At 35.9% G+C, this 15,301-nt stretch overlaps 1 protein-coding gene across 12 annotated transcripts in view; it reads left to right on the top strand.

The window, feature by feature from the left end:
• NBEA (neurobeachin) overlaps positions 1-15,301 on the top strand; it is a 486,663-nt gene that overhangs the window by 368,603 nt on the left and 102,759 nt on the right. For all 12 annotated transcript variants that reach the window (XM_021377858.1, XM_021377912.1, XM_021377833.1 and 9 more), the window contains one exon: positions 14,567-14,684. In XM_021377858.1, coding sequence (XP_021233533.1) covers positions 14,567-14,684 — 118 coding nt within the window. The remainder of the gene's footprint in view (positions 1-14,566; positions 14,685-15,301) is intronic.

Genomic DNA, 15,301 nt, shown 5'->3' with positions numbered 1-15,301 from the left:
TGGTATGACATGAACTAGATGGATTCAAACTCTGAATTTCTTACAGATTTGTATGACATTTGTGCATTAGATTTTTATCATAAAGACAAAGGCTTTTCACATAATCTGTGGTTAACGAATCTCTTATAAAGGATTTTGAAAAGAAAAAGAATGCTTAGTACGTTATTTTTTTCTTTTCCAATTAGAAAGAACCTAGTGAATGGTTTAATTTTCAGGCTGGTGACTGCCTTGTGACTCCAGGGTTATACCTGCTGTTTTCCATAGGACTATCACTTGAGTCCAGATATTTTAGGTGGCTAAAACATACCAGTGTGTCAAGCATCTCTCTAGTTATTGGGAAAAAAAAATGAAAATATTAGTATACTTTCAAAAATACTATTTTGCTTACTTTGCCCCTCCACTTAGAACTGCAGAGACCATTGGCCTTCTATGTTGTCTGAATTTAGCTGCTTGCAGGGTGAGCACTGCAGCTGAAAACCAAACCCTTCATTCACAGAAATCCTACCACTTACCTTTCCTTTGTATTGTTAGTTACTGCTGCTTTAGTTCATGGTCTCTATGACAACTGTTTAAATTGGGATGGGCAACTGTCATCTGGAGTATTACTGAGAGAAAAGTGTTAGTGAGCACACAGTTTCATAGATAGAGCATTTCAATATAATCCAATTTTAATTGAGCTCCAGAGACTTTGATGTGCTGCCGAAGGTTGGGAGGGAGCTATTCCAGGGAGAAATTAAAGCAGCCCAGCAAGGCTTCACTACTCCAGACTGTCACCATTTTAAATAAGCATTAGCATCAGACTTAACCTTCCCCTATGAAAAATCTCACTTTTATTTTTTTTTGCAGCTTTTTGCTTTTTTTTTTTTTTTTTTGCAATACTTATAAAGCAAAGTCACTTTCATCTTTTTATATACATCTTCATATTCCCTTGATTAAGTTTGAAAAGCATGTACTGGACCTGAGATGCATCTGCGGCTGCCTATTGGACCTTGCATTGCAGTTCGTGGAAAGAAATAGAAGCAGAGTGAGGATTAGTTTGAAATAGTCAAATGGCATACGTTGGATTTTCTCTCAGAAACTGCTCCAAAAGTAACCCTTCTGCTAAAAGTTGAATGAGGACTCACTTCATCTTTCTTTCATCACAAATTTCTTTAATGCAAATGAAGAAAAGTACATATTTCATTCTAACTCTTTCACTAACAAAACTGTATTCTTTCTATAGGTATGTGCCCAGTGGCTTTTTCAGTTGTTGCTTTTGAGCAACAGAGCCAAAAATAGTCATATTACAATTGCAGTAACAATTATCAGTCTCATTTCTTTTGCACTATGATGAGATTTGAAGGTAACTGTAAACTTTTGAACTGTTAAGTTCAAATCTCTAATGATTGCTTCAGTTAATTAAACTATATTTTTCTTTTGTAACATTTTCTTTTACTCTCACAAATATGTGTTTACGTAGAATAAGCTTCTAAAATGAAAGAACAACAATAATAATGCAAAACTGAGGATCACTGTATTTTTATGAGTACTTTAACATACATAGGACAACATAATATGTTAGAGAGCTAGGACATATTCTGACATGATTAATTTTTCCTGCTTTTAATTTGCCCTTTTTTTTTTCCTTTTGGTCTGACTTTCTTGGCTTTCAGTGAAAAGCTTGCAAATCTGCAAGCTGCTGAGCTCTCCTTCTGGATGCTCACCTTCTACTGGAAACTGTTGGAGCTGGGAATCTCAGCTGCAAAGAAAAGATATATCTTGTAAAATTGAGTCTATCAGACTATTACACAGGATGCTTGTATTCTTTAGAACAAATGTGATATGCATCAAATCTGGACTTAAGGGTAGTAGAAATAGAACCAATCACAGCACAGGCAGTAATCTGTCTATACAAGATAATAGGGTTTATTGTCTACTAAAGCAATTAGCCTCTTACCCGCATTGGAAAAAAAAAAAGAATCTAGATTAGTAGAAAAATTTGAATAGTGGGCCGTTGTAATCTGTTGAAAAATGTAGAAATGTAAAATCTGTTCATAAAGCTTGAGGTAAAATCCATATTATTAATAACTTTCTTAACTAAGCAATTGTTAAGAATAAATTTACTGATCGCCTTTCGGCAGAGGCTACACGAGGGAAGTCTCCTACACTGAGGTTGGCACACTTTTTTTGTATTAACACGCTAGGTCCATAAAATCCAAATGTCTGCTGTGGAGCAGCTTATAGTGGATAAAAACATAGGAGCATTTACACAAAGTGTCTGTACAAGCTGACAAGTGTTTCAGTAATTTCATGCTGAGAACCTGGAGTTCACCACGGGAAAGCCTTTGAGTATGCCCAAATTTATGACATGCAGGTTTGCATTCCAGTTGTCTAGAAATCCAAAAAGGAGGGAACTTTATATTAAATCTGCTATAGCACTTCTCCCCCTTACAGTTAGAAACATCAGAAGACTATGTGTGTGCCCTAGAATCTTTCTTCAGTAGATAGCAAAGTAGACTCTTAATATTCCTTCTAGTTTTGATGAGAACTTTTTTTGTACACGGTTAGATACTCTCAAAGAGATGTACTTACCTACCAATTTGACTTCTACATTGTTCAAAGTATACAAGCTGACTACTAGCTATATGAAAGTACACACAGAATATACTCAATGCATGTATATTGTATAAATTGCTTTTTACTGAAAAATATCACTCATAGAGTTACTGTACGGAGTTTAAATTTGATACATGCTAGTTTCTGCAGTTTCTATATTTTGTGTTGATTTACAGTGCTTAATTACTGTATTTGGTTGAATGATTACTCTATTAAGCAAGTACAGAGTACCTCTGTACTTTAATATTAAAGCAAAATAAGTGTAATGAAATACAAACTAATTAAATAATATTTTAGTTACAGGGAGCAGTTTACAAGCACTCCAATTTAAAATACTTAGAAGAAACATTGCTATGCACAGACTTAGTAACATGAGATAATATTCCATATATAGTAACAAAAAGTATATTGGAATTTTGGTCACTATAGGAGCTGTGGATCAGGTGTTTGTTTTTTTTTTTTTTTTTTTTTTTCCCCAGAGCCTTCTCATTGCTTTCTCCAGCAGTGCAAAAGAAACTCATCTTAAGTTCATCTTAAATGAGTAAATAAAGAGTCAGTTGGAATAGCAATCATTTAGGAAGATAAAGATGTTTTGATATATATTCAATGTAATTCATAGATAGTATATTGTTCTTTAGGCCATTAGAAGCTGACACAATGTAGAGCAGTCCTATAGACATCAAGCAAACTGGCTTCTAGCAATCCAGTGGCTGACAGGAGGGGGACATGTTTGATTTGGAGTCCAGGTCACAGCTGAGCATGTGGCTGCTGTTGAATATTGAATTTCTTGAGTGTTATGTTACGTTATGTTATGTTGTAATAGCAAATGCTTGGAAACAGTGAGGCTGTTGTAGGTGCATATCTATAACTTCATGAATCCATATACTTCTTTTTGCTTATAAAAATAAATTTTAAAGATAGCTAACATTTTAGAAGTAGAAATTAATCCCAATTATATTCCCAAATTTGGGGATTAATGAAACAAATTTTATATGAAGTTAAAAAAAAAAGCATTACTGGATTTTGATCAATCATATAGAGAGAGATATCAGGAAGAAAAACTTTAAAAAGCTGCATAGTAGAAAACATTTTGGCCTACTAATTACCTTTTTAATTTTTAACTCTTCAGAGTTCTGCAATGAATCAAGCAAAAGTGAAACTGTTAAAATCCAAGATGCTTTTATCTTCTGTGTGACACTCAGATCACATCTATAGAAAGGATGTAAAATTATCTTTCTAACTGTCATTTGGTAATAAGTGGGTAATGTTTTACAAAACTCAATTTTTATAGTTTTCTTAAAACCAATGATAGTGCTTTCAGTTAAGGATTTGCATCATGATAACTTGTAGTCTTTAGACATTTCTCTTTGTGCTGGACTTTGGAATAAATATATCAGTATGCAAGTTCTGCAAAGAGAAACTGTGAGGATTTTATGATGTCTTTATTTTTGGGAAAGAACATAGTAAAAATTACATATTTTTGGTTACCTCACAATTTTTATTCCTCAAACTATTTGTGTTTTTTTCCTTTTGCTGAGTCCTACAGCACTTTATCCTCTTGGATAATGCATAGTAAATCAGCATTGTGGGTAATTTTTGATATGAGACATGCTGTGCTGATGGGACAGTCCCTGCAGGAATGTGGCAGGAACCAGGGAGCTGATGCCCTCCCCTCCCACCTATATGAAGCTTGACCTGGACCAGCTGTGAGGTGCTCATTTCCAGGCCAGCAGTGAGCAGGCAAACCCTGATTGGGAAGGATGTGATTTGGATTCAGATACCTTTAAGATGGAAGGGAACTGAATCTGAGTGCCCATCTCAACTTCTCACTTTAAGCAACAGAGAGCTTGTTTTCATGCTGGTGTTTCAATGTAGTCGTTCAGCTTTCTTCTGCTGAAACTGTGACAAATTCTGTCAAATCTACTGATATTTCAAGTAAATAAATCTGCATTTATCTGTCAAATGACTATTCAATGAATACATGTCCAACTCCAGTTGCAAGTTACAAGTGTTTTATTCTCCCTGAATCTGTAAATAACACAAGAATTTTCTTTCTGTTGTTTTGCTTTTGCTAAGGAGGTCCAAGACAAACCACTTGACAGAAAAACAAACTCTCCATTTAATCTTGAGAAAAAAAGGTCTATGTTTTGTTCAGATAATATCAACTTTATCTCTTATTTTTTGGCTTGTCCACTCAACTGAAAAAGTAATTTGCAGTTCTGCTTGAAAAAAAAAAAGATTGAAAAGATTGCCTTTTACTGTATATGATGCTGAAGTAGAACTGCTGAGAGCAGTTTGAGTGTAAATACTGTGATCACCACCAGCCGGTTTGGATTAATCTCAAAGCTCTTTATATAGATTCAGAACAGAACAGCAGTTCTGTTAAGATTTCTCACTAGAATCGTGTCTGATTTCCCTTTGTTGCCAAAGTCAACACAATATTATCTTAAACCTTGTAAGGTGAGAGGCACAATCTGCTTCAATCCCGCTACTAATGAGAACTAATTGTGCTTCTCTACTTTGCATTTAGTTCCTATAGATTTTGTCTGCAAACTTGGTCTTTTGACTGTACTCCTATAGGTCTTTCTGTGCCATGAGAATATATTTGTCTTCTGCTTCTCCACACATGCTGTTGGCCAAGCCAGCACAATCAGCTTTATTTCGGCTTAAAGAATTCGTAGATCCACCGAAACTTCTACGTAAAACAGTAACTGTTGGAACTTAGTTTGAAAATATAACCTACAAAGGCTATCTTTTACTTTTTCTAAGGTGGTAATGTCTAAATCTGCTATATCTTAATAATGATATTCAAAAAAATTTCGGTCCTTAGCCAGCATTCCAGGATTTGCCTCCATTGATGGTCTGCAGGTAGTAAAGGAAGGAAACCATGCAAAAGTATGCAGACGTGTAATGCCCATAACATGAATGACAAAAATTGTTATTTCAAAATGCTGTGTTTATAAAGGTAATATCTTCTCATGTTACTAGGATTTATCCTTATATTTAAAACCATGCATCTGTTTTTCACAGAAGCAGAGCAGTTAGAAATAATGCATTTGGAATACTTAAGGCATGCTCTTTGCATTACTTTGATCAGGATGTTAACATTTAACGACAGCGTTTCCATACCTAGGGATAGGCTTTTTTTTTTTACACCAGTAACCTTACTGCCACTGGTTCTCAAGAAAACTTTTCCATTGCTTTCCTAGAACACAAAATAATAACATGCAAAACAAACTTACCAATGAAAAGAGAAAAATGGCCTGAAAATGGGCCAACTTCAAATAACTTTTCAGATGATTGAAAATGAATGTGGGAATAGGAACATCAGTTACTGTCATCTGAGTTTTGATGGGTACTAAAGCAGTATGCTGACCATAGAAATTAAATTTATAAAAGGTTGGGGTGAGCAGAACCTCATGTTTCAAGAAAAGGGGCCTCTTGAATGCTTAAAAAAACATTGGAAGTAGAAGTATAATCTGAGAAAAATTGGCAAGAAAGTAAAGCCCAAAACCACAAAAATAATATCTACATTTTTTAGATCCCTGAAGAGGAGGAGAAAAATGAAGCAGCATTGCCAATATTTATTAAAAAAAAATCTGAAAAAGATTTTAAAAACTGATGTGGACTGAGAAATTATAATGGCACATAGTATTCAGCTCATCCTGCAGAGCATAGTATCACAAGAACTATTTGGAGGAAAGCTCTTAAGGCTTCCAAGTAAAGAAGCATTTTCCGTAAAAGAATACCATAAATAGTGGAGTATAGAGTTTAGTATAAAGAGAAATGGAGAAAGTATTACTAGAGCAGAGTATGCAAAGTAAAAATGAAAGTATGGCACATTGTTGAGATTTTAGAAGTGTGACTATGGGAACTGAAGTAGAGAGAATGATCTTACACTGACTAAAAAGTTGCATTTGTCAAACATTTTGGAATTTTATAGGGCTTACTCAGCATGATATTTTGTAAGCTCTATGAATCTGATTCCATGCCATTAATGTCTCTCATTTCAATCTGTGTTTACAATACAATGAGCAAGCATGCAGTCTGCCACGAATTTGTAGGAAGCTCCATGTTATGCAGTTCAGGAAAAGGTTTGCTGTGTGAACACAGGAGCCATTGTTTTTTTAACCCATGAAGATCTAAATTCAAAATTTCACATTTTCCTTGAAGGAAATGATGATGTTAGCAAACATTTGAAAGAGGGAAATCCAAATCTCTAACAGTAAAGGAGAGAATGATTTTAAGTAATTGTATTCCTTTGTTTGTAACTTCTAAAAGCAAAATGCTTCAAAATGCTTTATAAATATCTCACGTGTAACTGAGTCATATGCATGAGCATGTTTTTGTAGGTGGCTCTAGATAGCTTTCTGACAAAATAGCTATTCAACGTGATTTGTTTTTTTGAATTACTCCATGTTTTATTGGCACATATCTACTTACGTAAAACACAGATCTAAACAGTGTGCCAGATAAGTTCCATTACATTTGTGACTATCAAGCTATGAGATGGTTAACGCAAAAATAACTACTGCTTTATGCCTGAAGAATACTATTACTTGCTATTTCAAATGTAACTATGAAAGACAGTAGTTTTTCCCACAATTGTGGTTTCTTTTTACTTCCCTTTGTTTGCATTTTTTTCTTCTTTCCTGCCAATCCATATACAAATTTGTGGGTTTTTTTTTTTATGTACTATAGACCTCTAAGCTCTAAGCTTATTGTATATAGAAAGTAGGAGATATTACTGGTATGTGGAACTATAGACATGATAGCTTTCCTCCAGTGATGCCTCCTAGTATCTTAGAGATGATGCATACAGGCTTCAGATAGTAGATGAGCCTAGGGACAAGTATGGAGACATTTCTTGGAAAGCACTCAGTTTATAAAGGGGAAAAAGAATTAGTAGCAGGAGAAAACTGAATGACCTACTGAATGCACAGGATATTTATAAATGATAAAAAAAGGCTTGCTTTAACTTTGTAAACTGATACTGCAAGACTAGTCAGGTGAGCCAGTTTTAAAACTGGAGAAAGTTCTGCAGAAGTCTGGATCTCCTTAAACATAAAGCCTAAGCCTAAATCTCAAATCTAGCTTGCCTTAGTGTGTTTCGTATCCAGCTGAGTCCTTATGAAGGTAGAGATTTTTGTCTGTGAACAGCAGTCACAAGATTTACTGCTAAAATGTTTAGGAGCTAGAGCATAGATTTTGCCTAATATCTGAGTTCTCCTTCAGGGAAATTGTACTGTGAGAATGACGGTTTTTTGCCTTGTTCTGTCTCCAAGAGAATCGCCACTCTCATTGATGAGTTGATTTGAAACTCCTGTATCTTAAATTCTGGTGTATTTTTTGGTTTTCTGGATGGCACAGAGAATACTATTTTTCCCAAAGATGCAGTGCCATCAGAAGGGAAACTTTGGTCTCAGTACATTTTAAAGAATATCTAAAATTAATCATCTGCTTAAGATATGGAAATGATAAAGAACATACTTCTCTGTTAGATAATAAACATTATAGCAAATTAAATTCCAAGGGATCTTTCTTTTCTTTTTTTTTTTCCTCCTTTGAACAAAATCCACGTGGTCATGAAGGGCCATGAAAATGATTAAGAGACTGGAGTATCCTTCTGCTGAATGACCTGGTATTGTTCAGCCTAAAGAACAGAAGGCTTAGGGGAAATCTTGTCAATCTGTATAAATATCTGATGGAAGCTAATAAAGAAGAAGGAGCCTGACTCTTCTCAGTAGTGCCTGCAGACAGGACAAGAGACAACGGGGTACAATTTAAAAGGCAGGAAATTTCACTTGGACACAAGGGAAAAGAGTATATGAGGGTGATCAAACACTAGAACAAGTTTCTCAGAGAGATTTTTGCCAGTGTTGAGAAAGAAATGCTCTGTTTGATGAAAACTGCAGCCCTGGACACATAACTTAAAACATTTTAAATACTGGAAAATAGAACTGAATAAATTATTTGGGTTATTGGACTTTTCTGGGGTCAAATTTGAACATATAATGCAATGCTTTTAAGCATATATCCCCAGATCTTTGAATCAAATAAAAAATTTAATTGTTGCATTGGGTTGGGCTACCAGGATGCAGCAGTGTCCCACTAGACCTTATGCAGTCAAGGTAAATCCATCCAAATGCAGAGCAAATATTTGTTGAAATTTGAAAGATTAAAGTTCAAGTAGTAGGAGTGGTAAACTTTTAAGGAGGAAAAAGGCTGAGTTCTTGAAAGTTTTATGTGTCTTGAGAAGAAAAAGAAAACAAAATAAGTACCACAAAGAGAATACCCAGTGTTGCCGGGTAACCAAGCTGTCTAACAGACAGATCTCATTTTGATGTCTAAACTGAGGACATGCCAGGGCTCTTTTCTTCAACACTAAAAAGCAGTGTCCAAGTTAAAGACAGTAGAAGCTACACTTAAGAACTGAATAAAACTGTCTTTACCAAATGAAAAGTATCTTCAATACCGAAATTACAGCTTCCTTGGAACACCTTCTGGGCATTGATAATGGGGAAAAAAAGCATTTACTTTAAGGAAATGGACATTTTATTCATAAAATTGAAAAGAATGACTCTGAAGATCTTTCTCTTGAAGAAAATAATCGATAGGAACTTTGGAATTTTTGCTGTGGAAATGCTGCAAAAAAATTAACCAATTCTACTATACATAAGTACAAGGCCCTTTCTCCTTTTGTTGTATGACATTATTAGTATAGAAGGTCAAGCGCAACAAAGGAAAGCAGGGGATAAATGCATTGAAAATGAAATAAAATTTAAAAAATACATGTTTACAAATGTAGGCATTTTGCACTAGATATAAAAAAAGATCAGCAAATATTAGAAGAATCAGTTGCCGCTTTCACTGAGGAATTAGATTATAATTAGAGCACCCCGAACCAGTGACCTGGTTCCAAATGATAAATGATCAATTCCCACTGAATACAGGAGACTAAATTAAAATAAAGAAGCATTAATGAATCATCCAGTAGGGCTATTTTTAAAAAGGAAACATTGAGCAATAAACAGTAATTCTTTATGAAAGGCTTGGGAAGTGACCATACCTGATATAAGGTCAGCAACTTAGAATACATGGAACTTGTACATATTGCTTTCCTTGATTTCTTAGTAATGCTTGATTATGTGATTATTTCAATTGCAAAGACAGTAATCAAAGGAAAAGGGCCAGAACTGTAGTGCTGTGACTGGTGCAATGAGATGCCGAAAGTGGCATCAAGCTGTAAAAATAAGCCATAATATGAAAGTGTTTTCCTATGGGATGCTAACAGAATGGAAGCTAGAATTTCTCATGCTCTGGTTAATGTAATACTTCAAGATTCCAGCTGTTAGTTAACAATTAATTTGTTAGCAGAAATTGAATGATAGCTGAAGTAGACTTATGATCCAAAATGAACTGACTCTTACTTGAAAAAAAGAAGAGATCTTGATTACATCAGAAATTAAATTAAAATAATGGAGCCATTATATTTTGGCTAAGTAGGAAAACACTTCAGTAAGAGTCATAGAATTGTAGAATGGCTTGGGTTGAAAGGAACCTCCAGGATCATCAAGTTTCAAGCAGTTCTGTTTCTCTTCAATAGAGTTTTCCACTTGTGCATCTCAAGCTTCTTTACTAATCTGAACTAATTAGGCATCACCAATAGATTTCTCATATTATATAACCCTGAGGTTTAGAGATTTTTCATTCTATTTTTAGGGTCATCTTACTGCAATGCATTCTAGCAAATTTTTATTCTTAGTCTGTTATCTAATGAGGGAACTTATTACTGTGTTTAAAACATACTCATATTTCTGCATAAATGCTTTTAAAAGGATAAATAAGCTTCAAACCAAATAATTACATCTTATATTAGAAATGAAAAGAGTGCTTAATTCCAATATAGATGTGGCTGGTTGTTTTTTGATTTTATTAAGAAGAACTTATTTGGAATTGTCTAGAATTCCGTGCTTAATCACAATGTTTCAGCCATTAATACATGCTAGGAGAAAAAAGTCTTTGTAGCTGCTTTTAGGAGACAAACTCATAAAACTATCAAAATAAAGAGCACTGACTTCAAATGTAAACATCAGAATACTGGATGGAACACGTGGTAATTTTGGCTTTAGAGAGATAGGCAATATAACTTCATTGCTTTTTGATGAACAAAGTGGATATTTCCATGTCTTTCTCAATAATGAAATATATAGTATATCCTGTTTATAAGAAATGTAAAACAGCCAGGTCCTCATTTGTGTGATATGGAAAAGCAAAATGATAAAAATATGTTCTAAATAATCATGAAAAATAAGTACAATTCCATTTAAAAGATTTAAATTCAGATGAGATAAATTATCTTTGTTCTTATAATAACAAGAAAGAATCTTGCAGAAAGCGTCAATAATTTTGACTGTCAGGTATAGATGTCTAATAATGGAAGGTCTAATGCATCATGTGAATACAGCGTAAGATGAATGTTATGGAAGATGACAAAATAGGTAGTATATGTTGAACAGGAAAACAATACACCAGAAATACTGAAATAATTGAGATGATTTGATATCAGCATGATAATCTGATATCTGTAGGACTAATAGACAGTTAAGAAGAGTGGACAGTAACTGAATTATAGCCTCCTTCCCTTCTTCTGATTTCCTATGCTCTCTACTGTGTTAAGCTCATCTGGAGTGCCATCTTCAGTCATTCATTTCATGGGGGCTGGTGAATGTACCTCTATGAAGTTATTATTGCTTTCACTTGAGTAGAAGAGGAGGAAGCAAAAGACAATCAGCATATGGTTGGCTAATGATGTGCTGATAGAGACACTGGAAATTTATTACTGTGAATGGTGTAAAATGTAAATGCACAGGATATAGTCAGTATTAGATGTTTTTCCTTAGAAAAAAAAGTACAACAACTAGAAACATTTTTGAAACAAAAAATGAATTCCTGAAGCATGATGACCTGTCAAGGAGCTAATTCTCTGGCAAATCTTCTGGCTGCTGTACGTCTGGATACAGCTATGTACATTTCAAACTCCTCCCTGAGACTGTTCTCATCTTTCTGTCTTTTTAAACTTGTTTTTCTCTCAGTACCTTAAGAAAGTGTAATGACAAAATTTATGTATCAGCCGCAGAAGACATCTGAAGAAGGATGATTCTAGAAACTTCATACTCATTCTTAATCACCTGAATTTCACATAAATAATACTTTGTTCTACATCTGATCTCAGGAAAATTTGGTTTATTTAGCTTATCAAAGAGAAAGCTAAGCAGTAATTGGATCACAGCCTGTAATTACCTACACAAGGAAAAGGTATCTGATACTTGAGGACACTTTAACCTCATAGACAAAGGTATCATGAGATCCAGTGGCTAGAAGCTGAAGCCAACAGAGTTCAAAGTGAAAATGAGGTGCAGGGTTTTAACATGGTTAATGTAACACAACAAGAATTTAGCATACGATGTAGTAATACCACAACTGTCTCATGACTGTGTAGAGGGAGCATGTAGCCTCTTGAGTGTAGCTCAGGACCAAAGAAATCGAGCTTCTTCCTTTCAAGGTTGTGTTTATTTAGTCTGGAGGGCTGAGGTGAATGAAACTGTACCACTAGCCACAGTGTTGCTCCAAGCCTTAGCTGTGTCTGCTTACCACCTAGATGGTATGGAGCTCCTCTCTCTAGTTTCCGTCAAGGAAAGAACTAACATTTGAACATTTTTCAGTGTACTGACACACATTTGTTTTGTTGCCATTGTTACCATTGTCTCTGAAATAGTTTCGTTGTAGTTATCAGAAAAAGCTAAGAAGGACAAAGTTGAACAGATATCCATGGAGCTTTTTTAACACAATGTGTTTAAAACTAAACTAGCTTTTTTACTTATGAAAAGGTTAATAACATGGGGTACATCTGTGAAAAACTGGAAGAATACAATTTCCACTACCTCAAGGAGGAAAGATCTTTGACAGCAGCAACATATGGGCTCCCTAGGATTTGCCTGTTCAGAAGCTGGGAGAGGTCATGGTTACAGAAAGCAAGGCTTTAGGTAGTATAGCAGCCCGCCAAGCTGGTGCAATAACAGTGTCTGTGCACGTAATGGAGAGCAGAGGAATAAAATCCAGTTAAACCTTTATGTTGCCTTTCCATTTAGTGAAGATGTTCACTGAATTTCACCATGAACTCTCTTAACTGTGACTCTCTTAACTGCAGCCTAGGGGAAGGTACAGCCTGCAGAACTCGGGAAGTGCAAAGCAGTGCAGTGAGGGGATGGTCCTCCTCCCAAAATGATAAAGGTGAAGGCTGTCAGAGCCTCAGGTATGGGCAGAGCCCTCCTGAGCAGGAGTGAAGGGCTAAAGGGAGACTTCCAGATGATGAAAAGAATTGGGAAAATATTTTGCACCACATGATGCTGCTTGAATGATGATTCCCACATGAGATTAGTTAATAAAGTTGATACCTAATTAAATTGTGTAATTTGTGCCTGTTTTCCAGAATAGTGAAGGAGTGAAAGAGATTTTTTGTGTTGTCTAATCCTAGACCAGTACCTTCAGTTGAAAAACTGACAAACTGAAAAAGCAATGCTAACTTTTAACAATTTTATTTTAAAATATTTTTACACTTAATTAAAAATGAAATTAAAAAAAACCCACATTTTCTTCATAGTTTGGTATATTTCATATACTTAACTTTAAAAAAGCTTCCGTGTCAATGTATTGTTCTAGCTATTTTCTACACTTATTAATGGAATGTGGAGAAGTCTAATTTATAAATCTGAAATGGATGTCAGTAGGAGATTATTTTGGTTGTGCTTTGCAGATCCTCTGAAATAAGTCTGTTACTCAGCACGTAAATGTCATATGCATTACTGGAAGAAAATAATGAGGCATAATTGCAACTGTGTCCATTATCGTATGCTTGGTTGTAGAGTTGTGTGGGTTTTGAGGAAAATAAGTTGATGTGACTCATGAGGAGTACCATCTTAGGAGTACCAGGTTACTGTTCTTATTGATATTTTTCTAACAGCTATACCTCATTGGATTTTAAGACCTTTCAAGGTCATATCATAGAATCATAGAATCATAGAATGGCTTGGGTTGAAAAGGACCTCAAAGATCATCGAGTCTCAACCCCCCTGCCAAGTGCAGGGTCGCCAATCACTAGAGCAGGCTGCCCAGAGCCATGTCCGGTCTGGCCTTGAATGCCTCCAGGGACGGGGCATCCACAACCTCCCTGGGCAACCTGTTCCAGTGCGTCACCACCCTCTGTGTGAAAAACTTCCTCCTAATATCTAACCTAAATCTCCCGTCTCAGCTTAAAACCATTCCCCCTTGTCCTATCACTATCCACCCTCACAAACAATCGATCCCCCTCCTGTTTATACGCTCCCTTCAAGTATTGGAAGGCCACAATGTGGTCTCCCCGGAGCCTTCTCTTCTCCAAACTAAACAAGCCCAGTTCCCTCAACCTTTCCTCATAGGAGAGGTGCTCCAGCCCTCTGATCATCTTGGTCGCCCTCCTCTGCACTCGTTCCAAGAGCTCCACGTCCTTCTTGTGCTGGGGGCCCCAGGCCTGGACACAGTACTCCAGATGGGGCCTCACAAGAGCCGAGTAGAGGGGGACCACCACCTCCCTCTCCCTGCTGACCACTCCTCTTTTAATGCAGCCCAGAACATAGTTGGCCCTCCAGGCTGCCAGCGCACACTGCTGGCTCATGTCCAGCTTCTCATCCACCAGGACCCCCAAGTCCCTCTCCGCAGGGCTGCTTTCAAGTACTTCTTCCCCCAGGTTGTATAAATACCTGGGATTGCCCTGGCCCAAGTGCAGAACCCATATTTTAACTAATGTTTTAAATATTAAAGAAATACAATTAACTTACCTGTACTACACTGATTGTTAAAATGTAACTATGTTTTCGTGAATATCGTGATGACACTGTTCTGCCAATAATGACCACTGTTACTTTCTTTAAAGGTCCTTGCCTATACAGAAGGTCTTCATGGAAAATGGATGTTCAGCGAGATTCGGGCTGTTTTTTCAAGACGTTATCTTCTCCAGAACACAGCATTGGAAGTGTTTATGGCAAACAGAAGTATGTCTTTGTTTGTTGTGTTGCAAAACAATGTTCCAGTAAATATTTTGCATGGTTTTGATTAATCTTAGAATTTGTGCTTCCTTTAGTAAAGTGCTTATGTTTCTCTTTAATGATTTATTTCATATGAAAATCATGGAATCATAGAATCATTTGAGCTGGAAGGAACCTTTACAGGTTGTCTAGTCCAACTCCCCTGAGCAGGGACACCTACAGCTCAGTCAAGTTGCTCAGAGCCCTGTCCAGCCTGATCTTGAGTGTCTCCAGGGATGGGGCATCCACCACATCTCTGGGCAACCTGTGCCAGTGCTTCACTACCTTTACTGTAAAAAAATATTTTCTTATATCCAATCTAAATCTCCCCTGTTTTAGTTTGGAACCATTTCTCCTTGTCCTGTCAAGTCAAAATCAATCATATAAATCAATCTCACTGCTTCACAGAAAGGCAGATCATTGGAATTGGTAAATTCTTCAAATGTTTTATAGGAAATTCTCTTTTCCTGTCTCACCTCTTTCCTCCATTTTTTTTTTGTAAATACTGTAATGGAATGTCTACTAGCAAAAAAAAATTTCCAAAAAATAACTGGGAGTGAAAATAAATGTTTAACTAACTTCTC

This window comes from Numida meleagris, chromosome 1 (genome assembly GCF_002078875.1).
Source record: "Numida meleagris isolate 19003 breed g44 Domestic line chromosome 1, NumMel1.0, whole genome shotgun sequence".
In the NCBI taxonomy this organism is placed as follows: Eukaryota; Metazoa; Chordata; class Aves; order Galliformes; family Numididae; genus Numida; species Numida meleagris.
Note: the sequence above shows the minus strand (reverse complement) of the source record. Positions and strands in the feature narration are given on the sequence as shown.